General features: G+C 44.3%; 2 protein-coding genes across 2 annotated transcripts in view; one reads left to right on the plus strand and one right to left on the minus strand.

Moving 5' to 3' along the window:
• The window catches only part of MTUS2 (microtubule associated tumor suppressor candidate 2), a 60,222-nt gene extending 56,124 nt beyond the window's left edge, over positions 1 to 4,098 (plus strand). The window contains exons 8-9 of the mRNA XM_015425585.1: positions 632 to 729; positions 3,906 to 4,098. Of these exons, the coding sequence (XP_015281071.1) occupies positions 632 to 729; positions 3,906 to 4,098 (291 nt within the window). The remainder of the gene's footprint in view (positions 1 to 631; positions 730 to 3,905) is intronic.
• A 15,166-nt stretch (positions 4,099 to 19,264) lies between these two features.
• SLC7A1 (solute carrier family 7 (cationic amino acid transporter, y+ system), member 1) overlaps positions 19,265 to 27,975 on the minus strand; it is a 55,803-nt gene continuing 47,092 nt past the window's right edge. Inside the window, exons 9-12 of the mRNA XM_015425587.1 lie at positions 24,478 to 24,689; positions 23,492 to 23,658; positions 21,121 to 21,229; positions 19,265 to 19,867 (exon numbers count right to left, since the gene is read on the minus strand). Of these exons, the coding sequence (XP_015281073.1) occupies positions 19,758 to 19,867; positions 21,121 to 21,229; positions 23,492 to 23,658; positions 24,478 to 24,689 (598 nt within the window). The 3' untranslated portion in view covers positions 19,265 to 19,757. The remainder of the gene's footprint in view (positions 19,868 to 21,120; positions 21,230 to 23,491; positions 23,659 to 24,477; positions 24,690 to 27,975) is intronic.

Consider the following 27,975-nt stretch of genomic DNA (forward strand, 5'->3'; position numbering starts at 1 on the left):
AACCTGGCTGATGCTACGGCTAGCAGCTATTGTTGTGCAGCAGCCCTTCAGTACTTCAGGCCAAGCCCTCAGCCCAAATGCCAGGCACCAGCTTGAATTCCCTGGGTCAGCGGTAACCAAGCCACATGGGCAGCAATGCAAATGGATGTTGTCCTACCACTGGTAGCAGCTGCAGGCTCTGCAGTGCTGCCGGCACTGGGTTGACGTCCACTGAATGGTTCCTGATTGTTCAGTTTATATAACACCCTTTGGAGGAGTCAAGGGGACAGAGGGGGAAATACAAGTTAAATACAATAACAGATAAAATTATAAAAATTCTGTAATATGTGTATGTAAAATCTTAAACCACCAGTATATGGCGAACTTTACAAACTGCTGCATGAAACTTCGCAGTATGTGCCGAAACCAGAATCTCTCTACATCTTGGCACTCTCTAAGTTAGGCCATAGCAGTTCTTCTGCCATTAGATCAGTAAGCCCTCTGGTGAGCACCTTGACATTTACACCCCCGGGCCCAGGCGATCACTTCTGTTGGAATGAACGGGAGGGACCTTTGTTATGGAAGATCCTCTTCTTTCCTGTATGTTGTTGTTGCTGTTGCTCTAGGTGTAACCAGACTTTTCTTCCTACAGGCTGAGAAGAACTTAATACTGGAAGAAAAAATCCAGGTCCTTCAACAGCAGAACGAGGACCTGAGCGTCAGGATCGATCAGAACACTGTGGTGACAAGGTCTGTTTGAGTCTTTTCTCCTGAGTTTTAAAAGTATAAACATAGAAAGCTAGTGTGACGGATCGCACAGAAAAGCAGGTTTTAAAATGCTGCTTGGGACAAAGAGTCAGGGAGGTTATGAGTTAATCTTCCCTAGAGAGAAGAGATTATGTGATTGGTTGCTCTGCTCACTCTCTGATTAGTCAGCATCAGCTTAGAGAGGGAATAATACAGCTGATCGGGAGGGAAAAGCTTCATTCACCTTTTGAGTCACTTTTGATCTTGGTCTGTAATCTAATATCTGGATCAGTAGCCAGAGGGTTTGGCTTCTGAGGGAAGAGACTTTGGGAGCCAGCTATTTATCTTAGGGAATTGTCAGAAAAGGTACTTCTATAGAGAGAAGAAGAGGGATTCTATTGTATAAGATGTATTAAAACTACTCTGAGTGAGAAATCAGATTCTCAGTCAAGAAAGCTACTGCACTGCTTATTTCAGACCTATAGTACTGGAAGATGAATTTGGCAGGAGGTCTGGGTAGTCAGAGAGAACTCCCATACAAACCAAATAGGAAAAGGAGTTATTTCTTCTTAGGGACAAGAAGAATAATTTCTAGCCAGTAGAAAGGGGTTGGGAAGAGAACTCTGGTTGGTGATAAAGGGGAAGAGCTTAGACACTTCAAGAGTTACTGGAAAGCAATAATATCTAAAGGGAAACCCCAGATCTCTGGAGGGAGAAACCTAGAAACTATAAGAAATCGCTATTCTTCAGAAAACTGTATTTAAGATTCTGTGTGACAGCTGAAATATATAATAAGCAAAAACCTCTCACTGAAAAGAACTTGAAACTCAGAAATTAAGCTACAACACTCACTTGTATGTTCAAAAACCTCAATTCTATATATATATTAGAAAGTTTTACTTCAGCCACCTCTATATCTATCTAGCTGAAGTCCATCCCAAACCCTGCCCTCCCTAGATTCCACCCCCTAAATCTCCAGGAATTTCCCAAAACAAGAGCTGGCAACCCTAATTTTTTAAAAGACATCCAACCACCTCCATATTGGTGGAGCTTGGCTTTTTGCCCATTGCACCATCATTTTTTTCGTTCTCGCCCTTGACTAAAAGGCATGCACACTGGCTTCTTTCCAATACATAGGCAGTTCTCCCTCTCTCATTCCTTTCCTTGCTTAAAAGGTATTGCCACTGTAATCTGAGCATTTTGTCTGCTGGCACCGGCATCAGATGACACAGCAAAAAGCCCCAAAAATCCTGACTGCGTATGTGGGAGTGTGGCAAAGTAACAACTGCAGGATGTCTTTATTGTTTGTTTGCCACAGCAAATTTTCTATGAGAAGGTGGTGGAATTATTAAGACATGTGGGTCAGCAGTGACACAGCCCCAATGGAAATTCATCTTAAAATTCCCAGTATTCCTGGCAGGGAGGGTGGGGTAAAAGTGAAATAAATAAATAAATAAATAAACTGGCACTGTCATTCCCAGTTTTCATCCTCCAGCAACATGAAGACTGATTATTGTCTTTGCAGAGCAGAGGCTCTTTGTCTGACTTCTGGAATATTTTGGCATCATCCTACATGCAGATTCTGTTGGATAAAGCTGAGTTTGAGCTCATAGACCCCCTTCCCATGGAATGAATGGCATTGACCTTTCTGGCCTAAAGGGTTAAGAAGTGCTTCTGCTTATGTTGGCTGGTTCACACATGCCTCCATTGCCTTCTCTACATGATTACAGTTGACCCCAGGCAGCTGAATATGCAAAGGGAATCCCTTGAAAAGGGAAGGGAGAAACGTATCTATTTAATTTCATTCATGCCCCACCTTTCTCCCCAGTGGGGGACCGAAAGCAGCTTACATCCTCCCCTTCTCCTCCATTTTATCCTTACAACAACAATCCTAAGAGGTAGGCTATGTGGAGAGAGTGTAATTGCTGAAGGTCCTTGGCATGCTTCTTTGGCAGAGAGAGGATTCAGCCCTGGGCCTCCCAGATTCTGTTCCGACCTTGTAACCATGACACCACGCTGGCTCTGACCATTGGCAGTGGTATGTTTGGCTTGACTCATTCATCCAAGCGAATCACTGCTTTACTTAAGAATCCCCTTTCTAAACTCCCTTTACAGATTAAAGTTTCTCTGGGCAATTAACATGGGATAAATATATTTCAAAATCTAATCCATAAAACCTATGGCGGCGGTGGTGGAGGAAAGTGCGGTCAAATCACAGCTGACGTACAGCGACCCTGTAGGGTTTTCAAGGCAAGAGATGAACAGGGGCGGTTTGCCATCGCCCTGGACTTCCTTGGTGGTCCCTCATCCAAATACTAACCAGAGCCAACCCTGCTTAGCTTCCGAGGTCTGACAAGATCAGGCTAGCCAATAGAAAAGCAGACAACAGTAAAAGATACACATCAAAGTAAACCCCAAATGCCTGCCAGGATGAAGATGTTTTCGGGTGTATCATGAAGTGAGACCAGGGGAGGACATGGGTGGGCCTGTCACAGGAGTGTGCTCCTCAGCTCTGGAGCCACAACTGAGAAGTCTCCACTCCTGGCAGAAGATGATCACAGCTCTCAGAAAAATGATGCTTTGGAGCAGAGCCTCACCATTATTGTTATAATTGCACATTTATATTTTGCATTCCTTCCTCTGTGATACTGAAGGCAGCTCATGCAGGATTCCCAAGAGAACTTCTTTCCAGGCACTGACCAGATCCAGACCTGCTGAGCTTCAGAAAACTGCCAGGCCACAGGAGCCACATGTCCTGCCCGGGCAAAACAAAATGTGATTGATTGACCCAGAGCACGTTAGGAAGCTCTGGACAAACATTTGTCAGGGATGCTCTAGGCTGATGCTGCACTGAGCAGGGGGTTGGATTAGATGACCTGTATGGCCCCTTCTAACTCTGTGATTCTGTTATCCAACCAGTTTTTCTGCTGGTGGAAAAGGGAGAATTGGGGGGGGGGCTCGCTTGATCACAAAGAAGGCAATGCTGGGGATCATATGAACTGCTTGAACAAAAAAGCCTTATGGTGTGGGGGCTGCAATAAGGAGAACTGGTCAAGACTGAGCAAAAAAGTTGGTTGGATCCAGCTCAACTCATTTGCAAAATAACTGCAATGATATTATGCAAATTGTAAAAGTCAAGAAGACCTTAGAACTGACACTGCCTTGTTTCCCTTTTGCAGACAGTTATCAGAAGAAAATGCCAATCTCCAAGAATATGTTGAGAAAGAAACAGAGGAGAAAAAGAGGCTCAGCCGAACTAATGAAGAACTGCTGTGGAAGCTGCAGACGACAGAGCCCCAGAGCCCCGTGAAACTGTCTCCTACGTCCCCGACCCGGATTTACCGCTCCTCATCCGGACCGCCCAAGTGCTGAGATGACAGGCTTACGCAGCTCTTCAAGTTGACTTGTCCCTGACAATATCCCAGTCTACTGAATGTTATCATCCAAGGATGTATTAATTGTAGTTATAAGTAGATCTCCGGGGTCTGTTATACCAGCATACTCTGTAGCTGTGCAGCTGTATACTTCTAGGCAGTAGACTCTTGTGGTTCTCCAGTGCCTGAAGCATAACTGGTGTAGACTCATGTGTGGATTCCTCTGCCAGGGTTAGAGTCAGATGCAAGGAAAAGGTCCCTTACTACTTGCCATTCAGAGCAAATGAACTTTTTGCTGCCATATTTCAGGTTAATTGCAAGTTCAAGTTTTGAATAGCTGTGTTCATGTGTGCACCATGGACGGTACTTGCCTCCATGAGTGGAACATGAAACACATGGGACGCACGCATACACACTTCTGTACATGTAGTTGAAACTGTTCTGAATTGCATTTTTTATATGAATGGATTCTACAAAAGCGCTGATCTATTTTCATGACCATCAGCAATTTTTCTAACTCGTGCCTAAGACTTATACTGAAATGAAAATGCATTTTTTGGGTTTTTGGTCAAAGCTTCCCAGGAATATTTCTATCCAAATTCGAAGAGTTACACAGAAGAAGAAGCACCTTCAAAATGGCCACCAAGTGGTACGTTTTCTAAAGCAAAACACCAGCGACTTTGAAATTCTGAAATAGTTTTTGCCTTCAAAAACCACCACTTTTCTAAACAATGCCATGGTTACTCATCATCCAGGTTAGGATTAGAATGGTTGTAAGTACAGAATAGGCGAGGAGGTTTTCTCCAGACCCACGTTTTATTTATCAAAACGACTCCACTTGCTAGCCTAATTGTGGCTATTTTAAAACTTTCTAAATAGATAGCAAGGCAATAGTTGTATAAAATCATTGTAAAAATTTATAAAATCACTCCACCCACCGAAACTTTGTTTTCCCTGTGACTGTGGAGCATAGGCTGAAAGAGGTCAGTTTTGTGAGCATGCTCAGTTTACTTCAAAATGGAAGTGCTGGATGTTCTACAGCCCCATTTTGCCCTCCTTCCGTGTAACAAAGCACGGCTCTCTCAGTGATGAAATTGGCTCATCCTTATCTGCAATACCAGCCTAATTGTCCCAGTCGCCCAAGTGATATTGTTAGTACCACCAGTGAGGCCATGTGCAATCCAAGAGGTATGTCCCCAGTCCCTTGCAGTGTTGCTTGGGTGTGGGAGGAATGTGATGCCCATGTTGTATGCCAGACTGCATCCTATCCACCCTTGTAAAAGATCCTGGGGATTTAGCTTGCAGATGAGGATGCACCAACAGAGAACTTCTTCTTTGGGGGTGGGGGCACTCTATTATACATTCAGTCACTGCCTTGGAAACGAAAAAGCAACTTTACAGCTGCCACTGCACTGCTATCTGGTGCAAAAGATTATGTAGCAGCAGATACCACATAGAACTTTGGGCTGATAGACAGTTCACCGGTTCCCCCGGAGAGTAGCATAGTGGTTAATATAGTGTTAGGCCTCGAGAAGGTTCTTAAATGTGAGCTAGACAATGAGACTACAGCTAATGAATACCCCTCGTTGTCTTTGATGTGATAGAAGGTGGGTGCCAGCATTTATGTCAGATTTGTTAGACTTTAGATCGTAAAAGAGTTGAACATAGTGTTGGATGCTTGTAGAGCATGAATCCTCTGAGCCAAAATGACAAAAAAAATGTTTTTATAGATATCTATGTGATACTTTTGAGCCGCAGCTGGATCACCGGGGCTCAACCCTTTGTGTAGTACACAGTCTTACACACCCATTTTTGGAATCCAGTTTCGAGTGCCAAAAACACACACTGAGAGGAACAGCCTCAGCAGACACTTGCTGGAGCGCCACCTCCGTGGCCCAGCGTAGCCAGCCTGCCTGGCGTGGCCTTCTCTGAGACTTGCGCACGATGTTGGCCCCAGTGGCCGAGCTGCAGTTAAAGGGACGATCAGCGTCATTCAGTTGCCATAGTTCCATGGCCCAGTTCCATGATGTGAAAAATAAGGCTGATTTTTTTTTTTTAGAGAAATTTATTTTTGTAGCTGCCTTGCATGAAACTGTGATACCAAGTACATCACGTTGGTTTTTTTTAGATTAGCTTATGCCATGTTGATAGCCAATACAAACTACAGGACTAGATTTTTGCATACTGAGTAAGTACAAGCAAAGAGTAGGATAGTTGTGTCGATTGCCCACAGGGCCCCTTTTAGCCACATTTGCATACTGCATGTTTTGTACAAAAGGCACTGGCAGTCCACGGAACCTGTTTCCTTGTTTCGTTCATCTCCTGCACGATTCACTCACAGGAGAGATGTTACCAAGCTGTTACTGAATTTATTTTGTTTACGTTGTGAGCGATGTCTCTAGTCTCCACTCATGGACAGGTCCTCTTGCTCATCACGTTCCCGCTTAGACTGCTTTCCTGCTCTGTTCACCTCTCCACCTCCATATTCAGCAAAATCTTCCAGACGTGAATTGGAATGTTGGCTTCTGATGGCAGGGAACGGCCCACCAACTCTCTAGCGGCTCTCACCCCCTCTCCACTGATGTACTTCTGTTTGTACATCCCTGCTTCCTCATGGGTAGGAAGCGGACTTCTAGCTTCCTAAGGCTGCTTCAGTTTCACATCTGATCCTTCAGGTGGCTTGAAAGAGTAAGGCAACTGAGTCCTGCGTCTTTTCAAGGTCCAACACCAGAGGGAAAAGCCATGTTGCGTCAAGGTTCTTGGGCCTTCTCCAGTACATTTTGCAGCCTGACCTGGGTTTGTTTTTTTAAACTTCACAATATAAGTAATGGAGATTAGAAGAAATCAGTCACTTGGCAGAGAAGTTACATCTTCTCTGTTTTCACATTGGGAACCCAGGGCCACTTTCCCGTACCACTCTATTGTTTGGAACAGAGTTCTGTGGAAGCTGGCCACTCTGAGACCACAGGTCATGAACGGGGGGGGGGGGGAATAGCTGTTGCAGGAACCAGCTTTAGTGCCTAGTCTGACTCTGCTTAGCAAAAAACGGTGCAAGGAGATCTGTAGGCCCCAAGGGTAGCCCCCCCAAAACCCTCTTTGAAACAAAAAGGGGGCTTCTAAGAGCTGTTTCTGCTGTGGGGGTGAACAGGTCAGCTGTTCAGTTGAGGGGGTCAGAGCCCGTGGGATGCACCTAAAGTTGCACTCTGGCTCCCAGCTGATATGACCAACTCTACCTTAGCCACAACTGACAACAATGAAGTGTTCTTCCAAGGTAAGGAGGGGACACAGCCAACCAAGAGTTGCAAAGCAAGAAGGTAGGAAGCGGGGCAGGGTGAGAGGGCAAAGTCCAAACTTGTACCCTTTTCAGTTGTTTCTGAACTGTTTGGAGCCAGTTTGGTGTAGTGGTTAAGTGTGCGGACTCTAACCTGGGAGAACCGGGTTTGATCCCCCACTCTTTCACTTACAGCTGCTGGATGGCCTTGGGCAAGCTATAGTTCTGGCACAGCTGTCCTTGAAAAAGAGCAGTTTGTGTCAGAGTTCTCTCAGCCCCACCCACCTCACAGGGTGTCTGTTGTGGGGAGGGGGAGGGAAAGGAGTTTGTAAACCACTCTGAGGCTCCAAGTGAAGGGCGGGGTATAAATCCAATCTCTTCTTCTTGCTTACTACAGCTCTAATGTGTGTTGGCCAAGCAACTCTGGCACATGCCTATAATGAGCCAACTGCCACCACACTCCTAGGACTTGTTCCCCTTCAACTTTTTTGTTGAATTGCAGTAAGGAAATCAAGCAGCTGAACTTCAGTGTGCCCCTGTAGAAAACCTCCTTCAGAAAAAGGATGCTATATAATAGTCATGCAACCAATAGGAGAAGCAGACTGTAGCATGTATGGGGCATTCAAAGATTTCTTGCAATTTGGTTTAATAATGGTTTAAAAAACAAAAAGATTAAACTCCTCCCCGTGTCAGGCACAATTCCTGTTCTAGGAGAACATGCTCTCAGTTTCAATAGGTGCCTTCCTAAGACTTCCAGTTCAAAGGGCCAAAGGCCAGCTGGAGGAAATGATGTCATTCCTGTGGTGCCTGTGTGACAATCTGCTTGCATCTTATACAGTGCAGTGCTAAACAAGAGAGAAGGGGCAGAGGACTTTCTCCGAGAACACTGCATGATCCAACATGTTATCAGTTATGTGAGATCTGCGGTCGTGCCCTCTTCTGCCCAGAAGCAGGAAGGATTTGGTCAGTTCTAGGAGAGCTCAAGGAAAACCAAGTAACAACTGCTACACTCCCATGAGCAGCAGTTTCTTTACACTTTCAAGGCCATGTTTGTAACACGATTCCAGACTGGTACCCATGTATGTCTGCTACAGGGCACAACTCCATAGAAGAGAGATAATAGCTTTCTTTTAGGCCACCCATTTGTTTCTTCCATCACTGCATAAGTGCACGCATTAGGCAGCAGCTGGAGATGGTTCGCATAAGCAAGGGGAGAAGACGCCAGAGTGACTTGCACTTCTGCACTGTTGTGGATAGCAGGAACTGCCACATCTCAGCCACAGTGAACAGAGTGAGGCTCCAGTGTCACGCAGAGCACATGCATCTCAGCCACAGCAGGGTAGGGGGTGTATGAATTTCTATTTCAGAGTCATTTATTCTTTTCCTCTCCCCTTGCTTCTGGGGCCTGTCCAAGGCTGCCCTGCATTTCAGTAAGCAAGCACTTTGCAATTGCAACCACATATCGCTTGAATGAGTCAGGTATAAGATACATGCTTCCAAGCAGACCAGAAAAGTATGGTGCTCCAAATAAAAATGGCACCATTTCGCTCTCTATCCAAGAGTTTCTAATCTAGGGAAATCCTTGAAGATACACAACCAAGGGATAGCTTTAGGTATAAATGTAGGCAGATGCAGGTGGCACTCACCGGTCTCCCCGTGCTTCCATGTCTCGCCCAAAGCCCTGCTTCTTGCTTTTGGGAAGTAGGATAGGGGGAGGACACACCACATGAGAGCATTGTGGCAGAAATCATTTGTAGATGGTGTTTCTGCCGTACATTGCATCAAAGGCCACTTCCAATGCATTGACCTTCCCGATTCTCACATTCTTCTCCCCCAGCCAAGTGTCTTCCTGTGGAATCAATGAGCAGGGCCCTGATGCCTTAGGAAACTCAAAGGCCCTTAAAAAAACCACTCACTAAAAGACAAAGGGAGGGCAAGCCCAGAAAGAGAATAGGATTCCCTTCTGCTAGGTATTGTTACAACCTTCTTTCTGAAGAGATCGTTGCATCAATCATGTTTCTCATCAATAAATCAGCAGGTAGTGAATGGGAAAGACTACTTTTGGATTAACAATGAACCCCCCAAATCAGGTATTTTAATGTCTCTGCACTGATTGCATTTGTGTCCCATGGACACATGGATGCTTATGTAAAGTTTTGGTTTTTTTCCCCGTGCAGTAGTTTGTGGCCTGACTTCCTAGGTGGCTCTTTGAATTAAAAGAAAAAAAGTTTGTAATAATTCAGTTACAGTGTACAGGTGTGTGTAATATATTCATTATAATAAATACTTGCTCCAGCAATAGTCTTGTGGTATTCATATTTCTGTATGCATTCGGATTTGGGCAGAAGACATTTATTAAAAGAAACATAATCTGAACAGTAATGAAAGTGAAGGGCCACCTAGAATGTGATCACATAAACATGAATTTTGGCTGGTATCTCTCTCTTACAATTGAAGGTAACAGCCCCAGTTGATCAGTGTGCACACAACATAGACTGCAATTACACCAACAAACTAACCTTGCAGCACAATTGCATCTAATTTGGCTTCTCGGTTGGACTGCAGAATTGCACCTACCTTTGTCTACTCAATTTTCCCCATTAAAAACTTGTGTTTGTACAAGTGGTCCCCCCCCCCCACTGGATGAGCATGTTTTGCACACCAATAATAATACAATTTACTTGCATGTTAAGAATACCCCTGCGACCTTTCTACCAGCTTCTTTTTCTAGTTAATCCCTAGTCCCTCGCCAGTAAAAGCAACCCAATTTGTAAGCATGAATCAATAGACCACAAGCCATTTGAAATTGTCTATTTAGTTCCAACCACCAAATTCTCCCAGTTCTTACATTTTACACAGTGAGATAAAATTTTACTTTTTCCTATTCGTGTGATAAAACCTTTCTTTCAAATGTAGCATGCAGCAAGTCCCATTACTTACTAATGTCCCGGAAACCCCAGAAATTACCATAAGTATGGGTAAACACTAAAAAGGGTGGATACATGTTTAGATCTTTCCTTTCCCCACCACCCCTAGTAGGATTTCTCCTTGTTGGACAGCAGGAACCAGGAAGCATACAAACACACATCAGACTGAAACTGACATAATTTATTTAAATTTCATGGAGACATTTTTACAGATGTATCAGGTATTATAAGTTGATTTCCAAAGTCAAAAACCACACTGTTTGAGAGAGAGACATATTTACAAGCATCATTTGCTTCTAGGGGTCTAAGTTTCACATTTAAAAACAAGATAGATTGAATATGGGGAGAGGGGCCATAAAACTAACAAAACAACCCTCCACTGAAATGGGAGAGAAACAAAATAGCAACAGGATTGGCGAAGTCATCTCTGGGAACTGAATAATTGTATCACAACAGTAAGAAACTCTTAAGGAAATCATTAGAAAAATAGAACAGCCAACAAAAAGATATATACATTTTACCCAATAAAAATATGCACAGATTCTTACATGGCTTCTTGCTTCATAAGTGATGTGTTCCTGAAGACGACCTACACAGTCCAATGAACTCATCATGTACAAAACAAAATGGCACCATCATCCACTCTTTGTGCTCCTGAGACCAGATGGACATTGAAAGGCACAACGTAAATACCCACAGTTCATCTTGTACCCACAGGCACACGTTTTACAACACTCCCCAGGTCTGGGAAACAGACATGATTGCTTGTTTTATGCTATTTGGGTTAGAAGATCCTCTGCTGCCTAGGAGTTTGTTTAGCCATCTTGGCATAGTCATGCTTCTCGGGACTCATACCAAGAGCCAGGAACCTGAGGAAAGACACACTGGGATTTTTGTAAGAGGGAAACGTTCCCAATACTTTTGGCCCACGCTTCCAAGAACAACATTCTACAAACGAGCGTGCAAAAGTGCCTATAACTGGGCGTACATATGTTGCTTCTATGACAACACCTACCTGCAAACTCTTTTAAGATGCTTTTGTTAGACTGCCAAGACTATGGGGTTAGATCCATCACAAAATTTCTCCTTGTGCTAGGGCTCCTGCACAAGCAGAAACACAGGGGGAAAAGACAGCAGTAGCCTCTTGTGCTCAGTCAAGCTTCTTGTATCCACACCTGTGTTTCTGCAAGGTCTTGAGCAACCAGTCCCGGAGTTTCAGGGAATGAACCTAGCAGCTTCTTCATTCTAAGATTAGCTCCCCAAGGTACATCACGGGAGAGGGAGGGGACTGATGCACAGGAACTTGTGTGTGTCACTGTGTGCAGGAGCAGATGTGGCACAAGAAGTTGTTCAACTCCTTCCACAAGTGGAACTAGGCTTAAGTAGACTTCTTTTTTCCCATTTGCAGGAAAACAATGGTTATGTGCCTATACCAGATGTGGCACAATCTTCAGACTTGATGTATTCACAAATAAATACAAGGGGATAACAGTGGCTGCCACACCAATGCAATAGATCAGCAGCCTTGTACCAGACCTGTAGGGTATGTAAATGCCAGCAGAGAACTTTATGATTTGGCTGCCAGATTTCAGTCCTCAATTATTCTTGATTTGTCCAATTGGATACCCATAGTTCAAATATAATAAGCACCTAATGAAAGTCATAACTATTTCTTGCCTGATACTTACTAATAAAGTTTCATTATAATTGGTGGCGGAGAGTGCCGTCAAGTCACAGCTAACTTGTGGCGACCCTGCAGGGTTTTCAAGGCAAGAGACCCTTCAGAGGCAAGTCTGCCACTGCCTGCCTCCACCCAAAAAAGTTCTGGTTGATCAATCAGTTAGGAGTCAATTTCAGCTGATGTATTTTGACAGTCAAAGGCAATAAGGAATGGGAAAAATAAAATTAGAGGTGATGTTTCCATTTAATAGTAAGAAACCATTTTAAATTATATTGTAAGTTCTCACATATCCACTGACATCTCAAAAGGCACCAGTATTGAGGTTTGGGTAGTGGGAAAATGTATGTGACTGATCATCTGCTTGTTGAGCAACAGTGCAATCCTAGGCAGAGCTACATCCTTTCCAAGTCTATAGACTTCAATGAACTTAAAAATCTGCTTAGTAATGCAGTGCAATTTCCCTCCATTTCATTGCTTTAATTACAATGAGAAATAAATAACAACAATAGATTAGATTCCCTTGGGAAAACATTCCAGCCTCATGTGCCATTCACGTTTCAGTCTACAACAGTCAAAGTCCATACATCTATGGATCCTCCCACTGTTGACACCAAATGGTAAACACCTTTACAACTGGTCTCTGGAGTCTTACCTAGGTAAGGCCCGTAGCACTAATTCAGGAACTCTTCGTTCAGCCATAATAGGAAATACTTCCTTCCACTACCCTGTCAACAGTTCATAGAGTAAAATCATAAAGTTGTATGGAAAAATGACCAAACACAATCAGCAGTTAATGACTTTGGAGTTGTATGCTGTAAAATGTGCAAACGCTCCGATCGAGACTGGAGGCATACGAGGGCAGAAGCAGGCTTCCTGAGCTGCACGAGGAACTCTGTGCTCGAAAACGGTAGAGCAATGCTTAGTGGTCCCATCTCCCAGGGCTAGGTGCCCACAGCCTTGCTGTAAGACCAGCAGTAGCACTGATTAGACATTTGCTAAGGAAAGGAAAAGGAGAAGGAACAATACAGTTCCTCTCAAGACAACAATGGGCACAAATGCTGTGATAGCCCAAGTTAAATGTAATTACACTCATTCACACATTTAGAGTGAGGCTTACATGATACATCCACTCCAACTCAAGTGTCCATTACAGTAACACCTCCCATGAGCCACAAACAAGATGCAATGGAATCTACTCCTTAATAAAATTAGCATGAATCAATGCAATGGCTTTAACTTGTTTCTGGATTGGCCTTTCTGCTCCTTGTAGAGTCAATCATAAAGCTCCCCCCAAATAACCTATTGCACATTTACAAACACCCTCCTGTAAGCTTTGGCTTCCAAACCCATCCTGGCCAATTAATGGCCCCAGGTTAAAGCAGCAAACACAGGTCCTTAAATGCAGATGCAGCCAGTATCCTGGATAAATTACAGTATCCTGGATAAATTACCCCCCCCCCCCAGCATTTTGCAGTAAATGTCCATTTGGCTAAAAGGAAGAGGATTTGAAATTGAAACAAATTTTTTCTGTAAAATTATATGCAGCAAACTAAAAGTTTATCCACCTTTTCATGAAGGAAAATAAAGCTTCTCTTAATATAAGAAGTGTAATAGGCATTTGGTAGCAACAAGGAAACTTTGAAGTCCAGATCTTTTGGTTTGGATCCAAGGTGAGCACATGTCTGCATGCGACAGAGCTGTTGTAATCTCCAGCAAAGCAAACTGGATGATGTTCTTTCACATCTGTTTCTGAGCCGCTAACAGTGCAAGAGTTAGGCAGAGTTACACCCTCCCAAGTCCTCTGACTTCAGTGCATCCCTATCTACTGCACAAGGTTCTCACCACATGCATTACTTGCAGCATAAAACACACTGTTGCACACAACAGCCTCTGGATTAAAGCGCATATTGGCACTCATTGTTAAGACTTCCCAAGACTTCCTTTCCCCTCTATGTTTATGGTATTTTATTTCAAGGGCCTTAAAAGAAATCTGACATTTAAAAATCTGTAAGCTTCAACCACTGCCGTGTAATTATAGCCTTGGTCTAACTCAACACCAGACTCCATACCCCAGTCCAGACGTCAGGCACAATTAACCAAGCACTGCTGCTGCACAGTACAGATCCATTTCAGTGTATGCAAAATTCATTCAGAATGGAGGCTGCACAATCGATAGTCCAAGGAAGCACTCATCTCCAAGAACAGTTAAGCAAGGAGAGAGACGGTATGAAACAGCACAAAGCCACCAGAAATGGAAAAATCAACCCCCGTGCCTATTTACTTTCTGCCCACACAGCTGTTAGCCTTATGTACAACAGAGACAGGGTGGATTGGCACTGCATACGTTTCACATACCCTTTATTGCCTATTGGCCCTGACCATCAGGAGTGTCCATTCAACACAAGCTGGGCTGCTCAAGGAAATCTGTCCACAATGAGTAATCACCATGCGAAAGGTCCATCTATGGCTTGAATTGCAACGCCAATGCAAAAGCCAACAGGCCTCTTCAAAGTTCTCTCTGTTTTTGTGGGTGAAATTAATCATGCCTGCAACCAAACTCCTGTGGCCAGGGCAAAGGACAGGACTGATCCCAACCTACCGTTTCAAACCCTCTGCAGATTCACTTGGGAAGAAGCTGCACTGAGCTCAGCTGGGCTACTTCCAAGTACACACGCATGGAACTGAACTGCACATTTTGCATCATATACCTAGTCTTGGTTCAACTGGGATTTGTGTGTATGCATACACGAAAAATACACAAGAACTTCCATACTGAGCTTGTACACTTCAGCAAGTGTTTGCTCAAGAAGGGGAAAAAAATACAGTGAAAAGGAGACATTTCCTGAAGACAGTTCTGGCTTCTACAGATTTCAGCAGGCTACTTTAAAGAGCCCTGGGTGCCAGGGGAAAGGGGGGAAGCATCACAAGAAAGGCAATACTTTAGAATTTGGCTTTATATACAGTAAAATGCCCCAACAGCTATACAAAAAACATATTCTTATTAAAACATAATAATAATAATAATAATAATAATAGATAATAATAGTTACCCAGCTATTTACAAAAACACACTGTAATAAAGAATAGCAAACTTACAGCAGCATCAGTCAGTTGTGCACCAAAACACACAAGTTTTGAATGTTTTTATGTTCAGGCTTCAGCAGCTGACCTTCACTGCACAGTGGTGCAGGATTTCCCTGAAGACCAAGGGACACAGTTTGTACCCTACTTCCTGTATTCCACCAATACAAGGGATTGCCATACGCTATAGTCCACATAACTACAGCACACAGATGTTGCAATCCCTGCAGAGATGCAGCAGCCTACCTACCGGCACGTGAGAAGATCCCATTAACAGCACTGAGTGAAGTTGTCCTTCCCAGTGGCCATTTCCAGAACGGATGACCTTTGTTCTGAGGGCCACCTGTGGAGGTGAGGGACTCTGCTTTAACATTTCTGCAGTACAGGAGGGCCTGACTTTAGCATTGTTTCCTCGCAAGCCCTGCCCCTGCCTGGACACAGAAGCAAATTCAAAACAAAGCTGAAAACGCCACAATCCTGGGAAACCTGGCTTGGCCATTTACATGGTTTCTGCTGTGAAAGGACTTTCGGAGGCCTGCTTCACATATGACAGAACACCTAACTGCAAATTCGCTTCCACAAAGGAATGTGTGTGTGGATTTCAACAGAAAGCCCGACCTCTTGGTGAATGTGCATGCGTCTATTTACACCACTCTCTATTTATTTATAAGATATTCACTCTATTTCCCCCCCCAATCCTAGTTGGAAAAATAAATATTTAAACAGTTCTAATGCACCACATAGTTATGCCAATGTCAGCACAGTAACAAGGACCCTAAATCATGAAAAATCATGAAAAATGAACTTCTAAAAACTTGCTAGAATGGAGGGGTATGAGTGTCTGAAAGGGAGAACCAGAACGTTCCCCCCTCACCTAAGGGATCCTTCTCAGTCTCACGTCAGACAGATCAGGGAAAGGTCCAGTTCTATAGGTGATGAAAGGCTACACTTGGCAACTAAATGTAACATCTTGGGAAAGTAACTGAATGGACGACATTGTTAATGCTCATTTCTGTTACCCTTAACACCTACAGCAAATGGGGTTGTTTGGTTTGGGGTTTTCCCATTAATTTGCTTCATAACATAAGCTGAACTTGGCAGACCTTGACAGGCGGCACCTGGAACCTTCAACCAAGCTGAATAACGCACTTTCAATCCACTTTAAGTAATCATCTGCAAGTGGATTTTGCCATTTCACACAGTAAAATTCAGTGGCAAAGTGCATTGAAAGTGCATTATTCAGGCAGTGTGAAAACGCTACTTGACTCCAGCTGACATTCAAAAAGCAGCAACAAATTGGGCACTGGCTTGATGGCCTTGCTCTCAACACCTGGCCCAGCAGGGCAACAATCAGCAGCTCCAACTGGAGGGCATTCCAGGAAGCAGGTCTGATTCCACGGGGGAATGTGGAACTCTACAGGCTTCTATGCAGAAGTGACTGGGGAGTGGGAATTGTGTTATGCATGAAAATGATGCTCAGAGCAAGTAGGGCCCAATTGATTGGGGAGGTTTGGGCTCAAACTTTATCTCACTTTATAGCCTCAAATGTGACACTGGGGACCCATGACTGGACCTTCTTGGGGGGTAATTTAGCCTCAAAAACCAGCCATGGGCACAGGCTGGGGTAGAAGATATAGGTCAGAGCTGTGGTGCTGAGAAAGGAAGAAGAGTTGGGTTTATACCCCACTCTTCACTACTCAAAGGAGTCTCAGAGTGGCTTAAAATCACCTTCCTTTCCTCTCCCCACAACGGGCACCATGTGAGGTAGGTGGGGCTAAGAGAGTTCTGAGAGAACTGTGACTGACCCAGCAGGCTTCATGTGGAGGAGTGGGGAATCAAACCCAGTTCTCCAGATCTGAGTCCACGGCTCTTAACCACTACACCACTCTGGCTCTCACCATGCTTCCCTGATCCAAACAGCCCCCCCCCCCTCCAGGGCTGCTTTTAGCCATAATGAGGAAGAGGGGGGAAATGGTAGGCTTGATACTGGTATTTGTCGTCGTCCCCCAAAATAACACAGCCTGGAAATGGGGGCAGTTTTGATTGGGGAAATTGAGGGGGTGGCAGGTGTTAGAATAGCTCACAAAGTTTTGAAAACCTAATCCACATTGTCGCCCTACCAGTGTTCCCTCTAAGCTGAGTCAGTGTGAGCTAGCGCTCCGTTTTTTAGCCTCCGGCTCACACGTTTTTGTCTTAGCTCCGGAAGGAGGGCTCCAGAGCAACCTAATTTATGCAGCCAAATGGCTGGCTCACAACTTTAATGCCAGTAGCTCACAAAGTAGAATTGTTGCTCACAAGGCTCCACAGCTTAGAGGGAACATTGCTACTGACTGCTTTTGGAGGCTAGGGTTGCACTTCTGGGGATCAGTGACTGGATCATCTACATCATGTCGGGCTCACACTCGGTAACATAGATTTGTATGCCCTGATCAAACTAGACAAAAGCTCTGGAACGGAGTGCAGTAAAAAAATCTTCCAATGCAGGGAAGAATCAATTTATCTATAAATAAAATTCAAAGTGCTTCGAGCCACAACCCAGCCCTTCACTAGTGAAACCTTATCCACACATGGCCTACACGTGGACCTTCATTTGTCCCCGTGTTCCCCTAATGAAGAGCCAGGCATGGTTCAAACTTTTGCTTTACTGATCATTCAATTCTTCTCTGTGCTTTTAGACCATTCTCATGCTGACCTAATTTACGAGCTATAGCAAAGTCGCTGCCAGGAAGCGAAGAGGTGCGTTAATTTAGCATTTTAAAGTGCCAAATGACAGAACAATCAAGAGACTTTGGATGCCACAAGGAAAAGTTTTCCTCTGAACTTCCTCAAACTCAGGAAGAAATGAACCCCTTCTCCAAAACAAGATTTCCCTTTTTTCTAAGTGCCACTATTTTCCAAACAATATGCCTCCTATAATATATAAAGCAGCTAAACATAAATACAAAACAAATTTAAAAAAAAAAGAAAAAAGAAATGTCAGGGTCTCCAAAAGAAAAACCATGCGTACACATACACCACTTGGCAGAAGAGTTTTACATAAAGAATCTGCATGAATTTGAATTTCTTTTCCTTTGGAAATCCACATTTTTACAAAGAGGCAACCCTCTGTCTGTGCATAGATAACGTTTAACAAACTTCGGTGATTCTCCCGACCCCCCACCCCGACTCACAGGTGGCTCCTGCTGCCTCTGAGGACACCTCACTCCTATTCAAGTACATGTATGTTCCAGGAGAATTAATCCACCAAGAGCATGAAATCCTACCTGGAGTACAGCACAGCTGAGACGGACTCTCAAGCCACCCTGATGAAAGAGGTTTACCAAAAGAGAGAATACCATTTCACTGACAATCTGAAAACTGCCCTGTGAGTGCAGCTGCCACACCCACACACACCTCCGTCTAACAACGTGCAGTAAACTCACATGCATTTGTGCCTCAGACTCAGGCGTCTAGCTGCAGACAAAAACGCTCCTTGCTGTTTGTACTACATCTCTACCCCACATGGCAAAATGGGGGCGGCAGCCACAATATTTCTGCTTAAGTGACCATGTACTTTTCTTACGTTTTCTAGATGGGCAATAAACGAATGCCGGTTCCTACTCCATGCCAGAAAAAGCCAAATCCAGCACACACCCTCCCAACAAACTTAGATTAAGCAAACAAGTAACTCCGTTTTGACAGTCTTGGCAGCTGCCTGTGGCAGAAATCAGGTTCAAATCCTACCTCAGTCATGAACTCACCGGATGACTGAATACAGTCCTTTTCCTCTCAGCTTCAATTGCCTCACTTACAGGGTTATGGGGAAGAAACTCCCAAGAACTGGGAAGCATTAACCACAGACCAGTGTTTTACACAGGATGAGACTAACACCCCACCTCACGGCAGTCATACAGAGATAACGCTTGAGTTTTGCAGATTCAAGCAACTGACAGGTAGGAGATGAACAGGGAACCACGAATTCTACATAGCACTATATCATAAGCTAGACGCTTTTCTCACAAGCAGCAGGCTCTGCTATTTGCCAAACAACTGTTTGTATCACAAGAATAAGAATTCAACCTGCAAGCAACTATCCCTAAGATGGCTGCAACATGGCATTCCAAAGCACAGGAATCATTTACCTGCACGCACAAAAAAGTCAAGTACAGTGATTAAATTACACCACTCAGTGTTTGCCTTAACCAGGTTAATCCTAGGGGTACTTTCATACCATACAGGAGGTTATTATTTATGTCTTTGTTTAGGCATGGCCCCCTTCTTTGTGGTGGTCCAACTTGTGTTATCTTTGCAGATAATGCATAGTCTGCTCCATTTAAATCCAGGTATGGTACCCTAAAGCATTCATTCGCCAGCTTGGTCTCACAGCAGCACTGGACGTGAACTGGCATACAGAAGAGCGGTTTTCTTGCCATACAGTTAAAACCAAAAGAGGGAGGGGGGAGGGAAAGAAGGGACGAAAGAAGTCTGCCAACACTGGGCCACAGTGTTGCTTGGGAGTATGCCAGACGTTTGGATTTTTCCTTGTGATCCCTTATAGCTGCACCACCAAGGTAAAAACTAGCTGCAAGAGGCGTTGGTGGGACACAGAGGCCCACCTGACGTTCCACAGAATAAAATACTTCCAGATCCAAGAGAGAAGGTCTCCCTCCCCGCCACTGATGATGCTCAGTGTCTGTTTTTAGGTATCATGCTGTCAATCACTTGCACGTGTCCGTGTTGTTGTCTGTACTTCTTTCTGCATCCGTTGGTGCTGAGTACGAGGCCTCCACGCTGTGCCATATGCCATAGCCTAAATAAATAACAAAACCTGAAGGAAAGAACAAAGCATTAGAGAGGGCGGGCAGGCCTTTGATGGCACACAGGCTATATCTATTACCTCAAGAAAACGCCTTAGCTAATACAGTTTGGTGTGGTGGTTAAGTGCGCGGACTCTAATCTAGGAGAACCGGGTTTGATTCCCTAGTCCTCCACTTGCAGCTGCTGGATGACCTTGGGCAAGCCATAGTTCTGTCAGAGCTGTTCTTGAAAGAGCTTTCTCAGCCCCACCTACCTCACAGGGTGTCTGTTGTGGGGAGGGAAAGGAGATTGGAAGCCGATCTGAGACTCCCTTTGGGTAGTGAAGGGCGGGGTATAAATCCAATATTTTCTCTTCTTGTTGTTCAGTGGCTCAGGAGCCACCTGTGGCTCTTCTGAGCACCATTACCCCATGTGGCACCCACCCCATGTCTCAAGAAAGTGGACAAGACCAGTGGCCAGTAGGGCTTGTGGGTGGCAGGTAGTTCCCACCTTGAAACATCCTCTGCTGGAGGATGAGACACTACATGTTCAGAAAAACTCTGGTAATTAAAAAGCTTGTATTTACATATTTCATATTTATATCTTATATCACCGTATGTGTTTGGTGAGGTGGCACACAAAGCATGCAGTACTTATGCAGCTCTTTTAGTTGATGGTAACTAGAAACATTGCTCTCCACAAGTCACGAAGTTAGTACCACTGAGCTAATAATTTTTTGGCTCATTCTCACAGCCAGTACAACAAACATATTCCTGTTTTCCTTAGGGAAACTTATTGCCACAAAGCTTAAGCTTGAGGTCTAGGTACATTAAGGTAAAATTAGTGAACAAGAGCTCTTGACCTACCTACAAGATTAAGGAAGTAATCCATACTACAACTTAAGGCAGGACCTCTTATTTGTATGGTTCAAGTGTTAAAGTCATTATAAGGTGATATATCCCTGTCATATATACGCTCTTTTCAGAGCATAATAAAGAACAGGAGCTCTCTGACCCTGGCCATATAAAATGTTGGTTTTTAACTATACACTATGCCTACTTAAAAATGACAAAGGGTTGTTCCTCACTGTGTGCTTTCTATAACAGGATCTTGCAAACTAATTTACAGCATGGCCTGAAGAATTAGAGACCCAACCTAGAAAAAACAAGAGTAGAGAAAGAGGAAATAGTGGTGGAGGGGGAAATGAGACAGCCCCCCACAAATCCCTGCGGGTCCCCTGCTCACATTTAGAACAGAAATTCAAACACCCACTATTGAACACACCTATTGACATCCAGATAGCAAACCGTATCCAAGTGCCACTGTCCAGCTGCATCATGAGATAAATATTCACAAAGATGCTCAGGATTGGAAGGACAGGCAGAAAGGGAACCTGGAAAACAAAACAAACACAGCTGTACTTCTGGGACACATCTAGAGGGAGGTATGAAGCTGTTCGCACAGCCACTTTCTCATAAGGTCAGATAAACAAATCAAGGGATGGCTTGATTGCAGATCACTTGCTACTAAAGTAAATTTCTAACATCACCTGATCACTGGAAGGAAACGGGGGAAATTTACATGTTTACTCCAATATAACTACAGTTTCAAACTGAATGTGGAAACCACTCTCAGTGAGTGAAAAGTCACCTGTGTCAAGAATTTCCCCTGGGATGTGCTACTGTCAAATCCACAGGAAACATCTGTCTTACTGTGGATATATTTGGTCATCAGCTTTCTTGTTAAAACCAACAGCAAAACATGTCAGCTCATTAATTTTATCAATGTTTTATCTAAATGTTTCACAAAGATCTCAAATAAACAAGAAAATTAAGAATTAGAAATACAAAAGAATCCGTGAGCCTTAAATCAACCAAAGAGCTGCTGCTGAGGGATAGTCTTGCCCTATTCCTATTTCAAGGTCCAAATATCCCTTTGGAGGCTCCAATGAACATCAAGCTAGCAAAAATTGGATTTTTTTGGTTGCCTTCCTACCATGAGGCATGCCTGGACCCCTGGTCTGCCACCCTGATGACCACCCTGCTACCACAAGCCCCTTTTACTGGGACAAAGTCCAAGTGAGAATACAGAACCTAGCCTACCACATTTTTTTCTTAACAGGTCATTATCAGCCTAGCAAACAGCCCAGAATTGCACACCTGAAAGTCATGTTGGGTTCCAATCACCCTTCACACCCAGATCCTAAAGAAAAACCTCAGGATACAACAGCTAGCTTCTAGGAATCTGTATGAGAAATGTCTCTCCCATCCCAGGTTTTCCAGTGGCAGAATGGAACTTTCCTGACTGTCCTCTTCCACTGTAGTCAGGAATAGAAAAGGGCCAACTCTAAAAATCTAATCATAAAATATACAAAAATATATATGTGTGTTTATTCAACATAAATTAAAATAACAAACAAGGGCCCATTTATACCTCATATAAAACTATAAAAACATACAAGGGCTAATAAGATAGAAAGTTTAAAGGTCTTTTGATTTTTAGAGTTGGCCCTTTTCTATTCCTGACTAACCTTTTTAGGTTCTGAATTTGTGAAACTGAGACCTTTAATTAAACTAGATTGATCCATAGTGAATACATTTTTGATCAACACTGCTTTTAACCTAAGGAACATTTGGAACATTTGGCTGTACAACCTTAGATGAATATACAGTTGACCAGAGAGAAGTACCACTGGACATGTGATTTCACTGGAGGATTCATTTGTATTTCTGTATTTCTTTTCCTTGCCCAGTGGTTAAACTTTGGAACAATTGGTCTCTGGCCTTTATTCCATATTTTGTATATGTAGAATTGTATGTATTTTTACACATCAGCCTATATGTTCTGTATGTATTAGACCTCTGAAGAAGGCCTGTAAAAGCCGAAACGCGTCAGGTCTATCTGATTAGGTCTATCTTATTAGCCCTTGTATGTTTTTATAGTTTTATATGAGGTATAAATGGGCCCTTGTTTGTTATTTTAATTTACGTTGAATAAACACACACATATATTTTTGCATATTTTATGATTAGATTTTTAGAGTTGGCCCTTTTCTATTCCTGACTAACCTTTTTAGGTTCTGAATTCTAGATTTAGGTTCAGTTTTTCCCCCCTTTTTTCTTCTTTGTCCTCTTCCACTGTAGGCCACTGATCTCTTGGGGGACAGGAAACCCTGAGGAATGACCACCCAGGGAGGTCTGCAGCAGGAAAGGGGGCAATTAGTGGAAATTGCCAATTTCGTCTGGATCCACCCGATATATTGCCTTTTCTGGGTCAGGGCTTACTTTTTTTTTTTAATGCACAGAGCTCTTGACTACTTCTAGATTTGAAGCACCCACACGTGTGGGTGTGCATTTTTTGCCATTCAGTGAGAAGGAAGAAGTGCAGCCCAGCCTACCCTCAGCCTGACCTCTGTTAAGACAGGCAGACAGAAAAAGGAGCACCAGGAGGGCTGAAGGCCAAATCTGAGGTGCATTCTAGCTGATCTGCGTGGGAAAGTTTGCCCTGTAGTCGTTTCCCACCACCACCACCACCACCCACCACCAGTCTGTTTTCTTCTAGCAAAAGCAGCCTTCCATTAATCTCTCCCTGAATGTGAGAAGCCAGCAGACCCTGGGATTGCTTTTCGCAAGCCACTTTCTTGCAGGCGGCTTACCTTGAAAGAGAGTTTGGTTTTGCTTTCAGGTTGCCTCCAAATAACCACGGTGACAACAAAGCAGAGGAGGAAATCTATAACAAGCAGGCTGATAGCCCACGTGGTCCCGTTCATCAGAGCCTCTTTGCCAAGGACAGCTAAGCAGCAGAAGGTGATGATAAGGAAACCTGAGAACAAGATACACCGAGACGTTTGTTATCCTAAAACAGTGGGAGGGAGGGGATGCTGCAGTTTTAAAGCCAAGTCAATTTTGAATTGTAAAACCACCAGGAGCAGCCACACAAACAGGTGTAGGTTGAAGCATTCCATCGCTTCCAATGCCCATTTGCTGTACTGCTTAAGGCCAACCAGATGTTTTCTTAAAGCTTACCCTTCTTTGTTGGGTTTACTGGTATCCCTGTGCCTTTAACAGCTTGCATAAAGCAGGCAAAAATGCAGCAAGCAAGCAAGCAGATGTTACAAGTCAATTCCACCAAGATCTTGAGCTAAGAATTATGACAAACCTTTGTGCAAGTGTTAGCTCAGTCATGTGCTGGCCAGGTATGCCCCGGCCATTATCCTCAGCTGTAGAAACTTATCACAAATGGATAAAAGTACTGGGTTCTGGAAGACTTTCTCACATAAGAAGAAGAGATTGGGTTTATACCCCATGGCCCTTCACTACCCAAAGGAGTCTCAGAGCGGCTTACAAACTCCTTTCCCTTCCCCTCCCCACAATGCCACAGTGTTGTCTTTAATAAACCCTTTCTGTTTAATTAATTCTCTCTGCCTGGGTCAATCAAGCCTGTGTGTTCTCGGCTGTCAAAGGGGCATTTTGTATGTGCTTGAGAGGGTGCCCTGGGGCGTCTCAAAAGGGACCATAAGTCCAGGGTGGTGGCAGCGGAAGGCGGAGACCCCCTGGGGTCATGACAACCTTATTTACTCAACGGACACAGTCCCACCACTTCCATCAGCCCTGAACCAACAAGCAAGGCCACCTCTCTTACCTATGATACAGGAGGAAACATTCACTATAAACCCAGAGAGTTTGGACGGATCAGAGTTTTGGGGGGAGAGAACAGCTTTTAGGGAGCACTTCTCTTCTTCCTCTGGTAGAAACCCAACCTGGGATTCACTAGTGCTCACAGACTCATTGTTGTCTACTTCATCCGTTGTGCTGGCCATCTGGTATGCCAAATTGGGCTGCTCAGGTTGGTACCTAAGGAGGAGGAAACTGAGTTAGCAGACACCATATCACCTGTAACAACAAGGAAGGCTGGCCTAGTTTTTGTTTCTGTTTTCTTCCACCTGGTTATCATCACAGATGAGTCTCAAGAAATGGGATGGCCGAACATTACCTAAATATTTTTAGATTTATCCACAGCAATGCTCAGAGCTGCAGTTACTGCACACCACTGTTAAACTGGTGGTGGTGGTGGAGGAGGAGGAGGAGGCAGCAGACACCCTGTGAGCAGTGTTCCCTCTAAGCTGAGTTAATGTGAGCTAGCTCACAGTTTTTTAGCCTCCAGCTCGCACATTTTTGTCTTAGGAAGGATGGCTCCAGAGCAAACTAATTCATACAGTAGCCAAATTGTTCGCTCACAACTTTAATGCCAGTAGCTCACAAAGTAGAATTTTTGCTCACAAGACTCCACAGCTTAGAGGGAGCATTGCCTGTGAGGTATGAGGGGCTAAGAGAGCTCCAAGAGAGCTGCTCTTTCAAGAGCAGCTCTGACAGAACTATGGTTCGCCCAAGGTCATCCAGCAGCTGCAAGTGAAGGAGTGGGGAATCAAACCTGGCTCTCCCAGGTTAGAATCCGTGCACTTAACCACTACACCAAACTGGCTCTCTTACACTGAAAACCCAGGGATCAGACATACCTGTATGCTTTCAGCTACCACCCATAACTCTAAAATAATCTATATTCTACAGTCAAGCACTAAGTTAGAAAGACTTCTGTGAGATTTTTCCATATCACATGCATTTAATGAAGTGAGGTCTGACTCTTGGAAGCCTATATTGGAATAAACTTTGTTAGTCTTTACAGTACCAAAGAATGTCTGTTTTACTTTACTGTAATCTCCTTAGACAAATCAAACCTGCTCTTCTCTATACCCTCATATTTAGTTATAGTATTTATATCCTGCCTATCTCTATAGTCTCAAGGTGGCTACACAAGGGCATTCTGAGGATATCCACCATTTAAACAAACCAAGGAACAGGTGCACAAAACTGCCCCAAGAATCAAACCCAAGAAATCCCAGAATATCCATACTGATATAAACCTCAAAGACTGTGAGGACCTTAGTACTGGATCTAGAAGTGAGTTCTCTACATCTGATGTTGCCCCTTTTCCTGGTTAATTTTAGTCCCTACACACAACACAAGGTCCTGGTTCCATATAGAGTCAGATCTATAATCATTTATTGTTAAAAGTAGAAAACAAGCAATAATGACAAGCTTAAGTACTTTTTTAACTACAATTTGTGGAAAATCATTCTAACTTTTTAAATCAACCCCACAACAGCTGCTAGCCCTAAAAAAAAATTTTTTTAAAGGCTTCTGGGAAGAGGCTACACAGCCTTGTGATTAGAGGTGTCACAAGCAGATGTTATGCTAAGCAGTTTGCCAAAACAAATAAAGACAAAGGAGTTTGTCCAGGCAGCTGTTCTGCTGAAGGAGTTATCATGCATATGGCACAGGCACCTGGGCATAAGGAAGCTGCAAGCTTTCTGCACCCAAGATTGGGTGAGTGTAAAAGCAGAAGGGACCTCAGAAGTCCAGGCAGTGATGCTCCTGAAGCAGACGCTCTCTTGAGATGAGCATTTATCCTTTGGCTGCTGAATGGATACCAAATTCTCAAAAGGCCTTGAACTGTCTCTAGCGGCTGTGTATTGCTCCTTTTGAGCACAAAGAAATTATTTAAAATGAATTCTGCCATGTCTGTTTCCGAACAGGTCCACCTTTTGTTGGGGGGAAGTGCCGTCAAAGCACAGCCGACTCACAGCAACCCCGTAAGGTTTTCAAGGAAAGAGACTTAACAGAGGTGGTTTGCCATTGCCTGCCTCTGCGTAGTGACCCTGGACTTCCTCGGTGGTCTCCCACTCAAATACTAACCAGGGCTGACCCTGCTTAGCTTCTGAGATCTGACTAGCCTGAGCCATTCTTTACATCCACTATAAAAGAGGCTACAGCTCCAGATCAGCAACCTTTTATGAAGAGCCAAACTAAGCCAAAATCCAAAGCAAGAGATCAGCAAAGAGCCCATACAAGACAACCCAGTCATATACCTGAAACTATACAGCTTTACATCTCCCTTATATATAAAAACCAAATGGTGGTAGCACTTCTCTAGAACATTCCACACGCTCCGGAATTGGTTGGCACCCTGGTGTGTCACTCAGAATCTCTCCCTGTCCACTGGCTGCATTGCTTGAGTCTCGCCTCCAACATTTGCTGTTCCTCTCCCCCCCATAGCCAGTCAGAACACAGAGGTTATTTGCATATGCAGCCTCATTGGCCTTTGCCTCGGAACACAGAGGTCGTTTGCATATGCAACTTGATTGCCTTTTGCCTCTAACATTCTAAACAGTTTGCTCTTCTGAGGTAAAACGTGTCCAATCTCCAGGTGAGGGCTGGAGATCACTCAGAATTACAACTGCTTTCCAGATGGCAGAGATCAGTTCCCCTGGAGAAAATGGTGGACTCAGTGTCATTATACCCTGCTGAGGTTGCCACAGCACATTGACACTGAGTGTCCAAGGCCGGGGTACTCGCCCAGAGCCTCTTTCTAGACTTCTTTGTGTGTTTTTCCTCAATGGGGCTTTTTTTGTGTGTGTGTGTGTGTGTGTGTGTGTGTGTGTGTGTGTGTGTGTGTAAAGTCCCCTCACCGTAAAATCAATGCCCAGGTCAAACCGCTGGATCTAGAGAAACCAAATTCGGGGAGAGCACTCCCATCGTGGCGTGGGTACTCGCTAAGAAGGGATTTGTAGAAATCCGACCCCTAAGTGGGTCAAAGGGGGGGAAATGTGCTCCCCCCACTGATTTCTAGGAGGCTGCCAGGCAGCTCGCTCCCTGCACCCCCCCACTCTCTGATTGGTCAGCTGCAGAGCTCACAGTTCTGAGGTAAAAAAAACCCCAACAGTTACAGGAGACTGCAGACAGCTAATGACAGTTGAGGAAATCGGGAGTGGCCAACAAGCACCTGTGAGGTTCAATAATGCTGCTGGCCCAGCCTCTCCGATGACTTCCAACACACTCCCCCCCACACACCTAACAGGCGGTTGTCTGTCGAGTGCAGCCCCACCTCCACAGTGGCTTCTAATACTCCTCCCCCCTCCCCCTCCTACAATGGCCCAGCAACTTCTAATACTCCTCCCCCCTCCCCCTCCTACACTGGACAGGCAGCTGCCTGTCAGGTGTAGGAGAGGTGGGATGGCTTCCAACACACTCCCCCCCACCTCCTACACCTAACAGGCAGTTGTCTGTCGGGTGCAGCCCCACC

Source organism: Gekko japonicus, unplaced genomic scaffold, assembly GCF_001447785.1.
Source record: "Gekko japonicus isolate JY-2015 unplaced genomic scaffold, Gekko_japonicus_V1.1 scaffold913, whole genome shotgun sequence".
Taxonomy (NCBI): Eukaryota; Metazoa; Chordata; class Lepidosauria; order Squamata; family Gekkonidae; genus Gekko; species Gekko japonicus.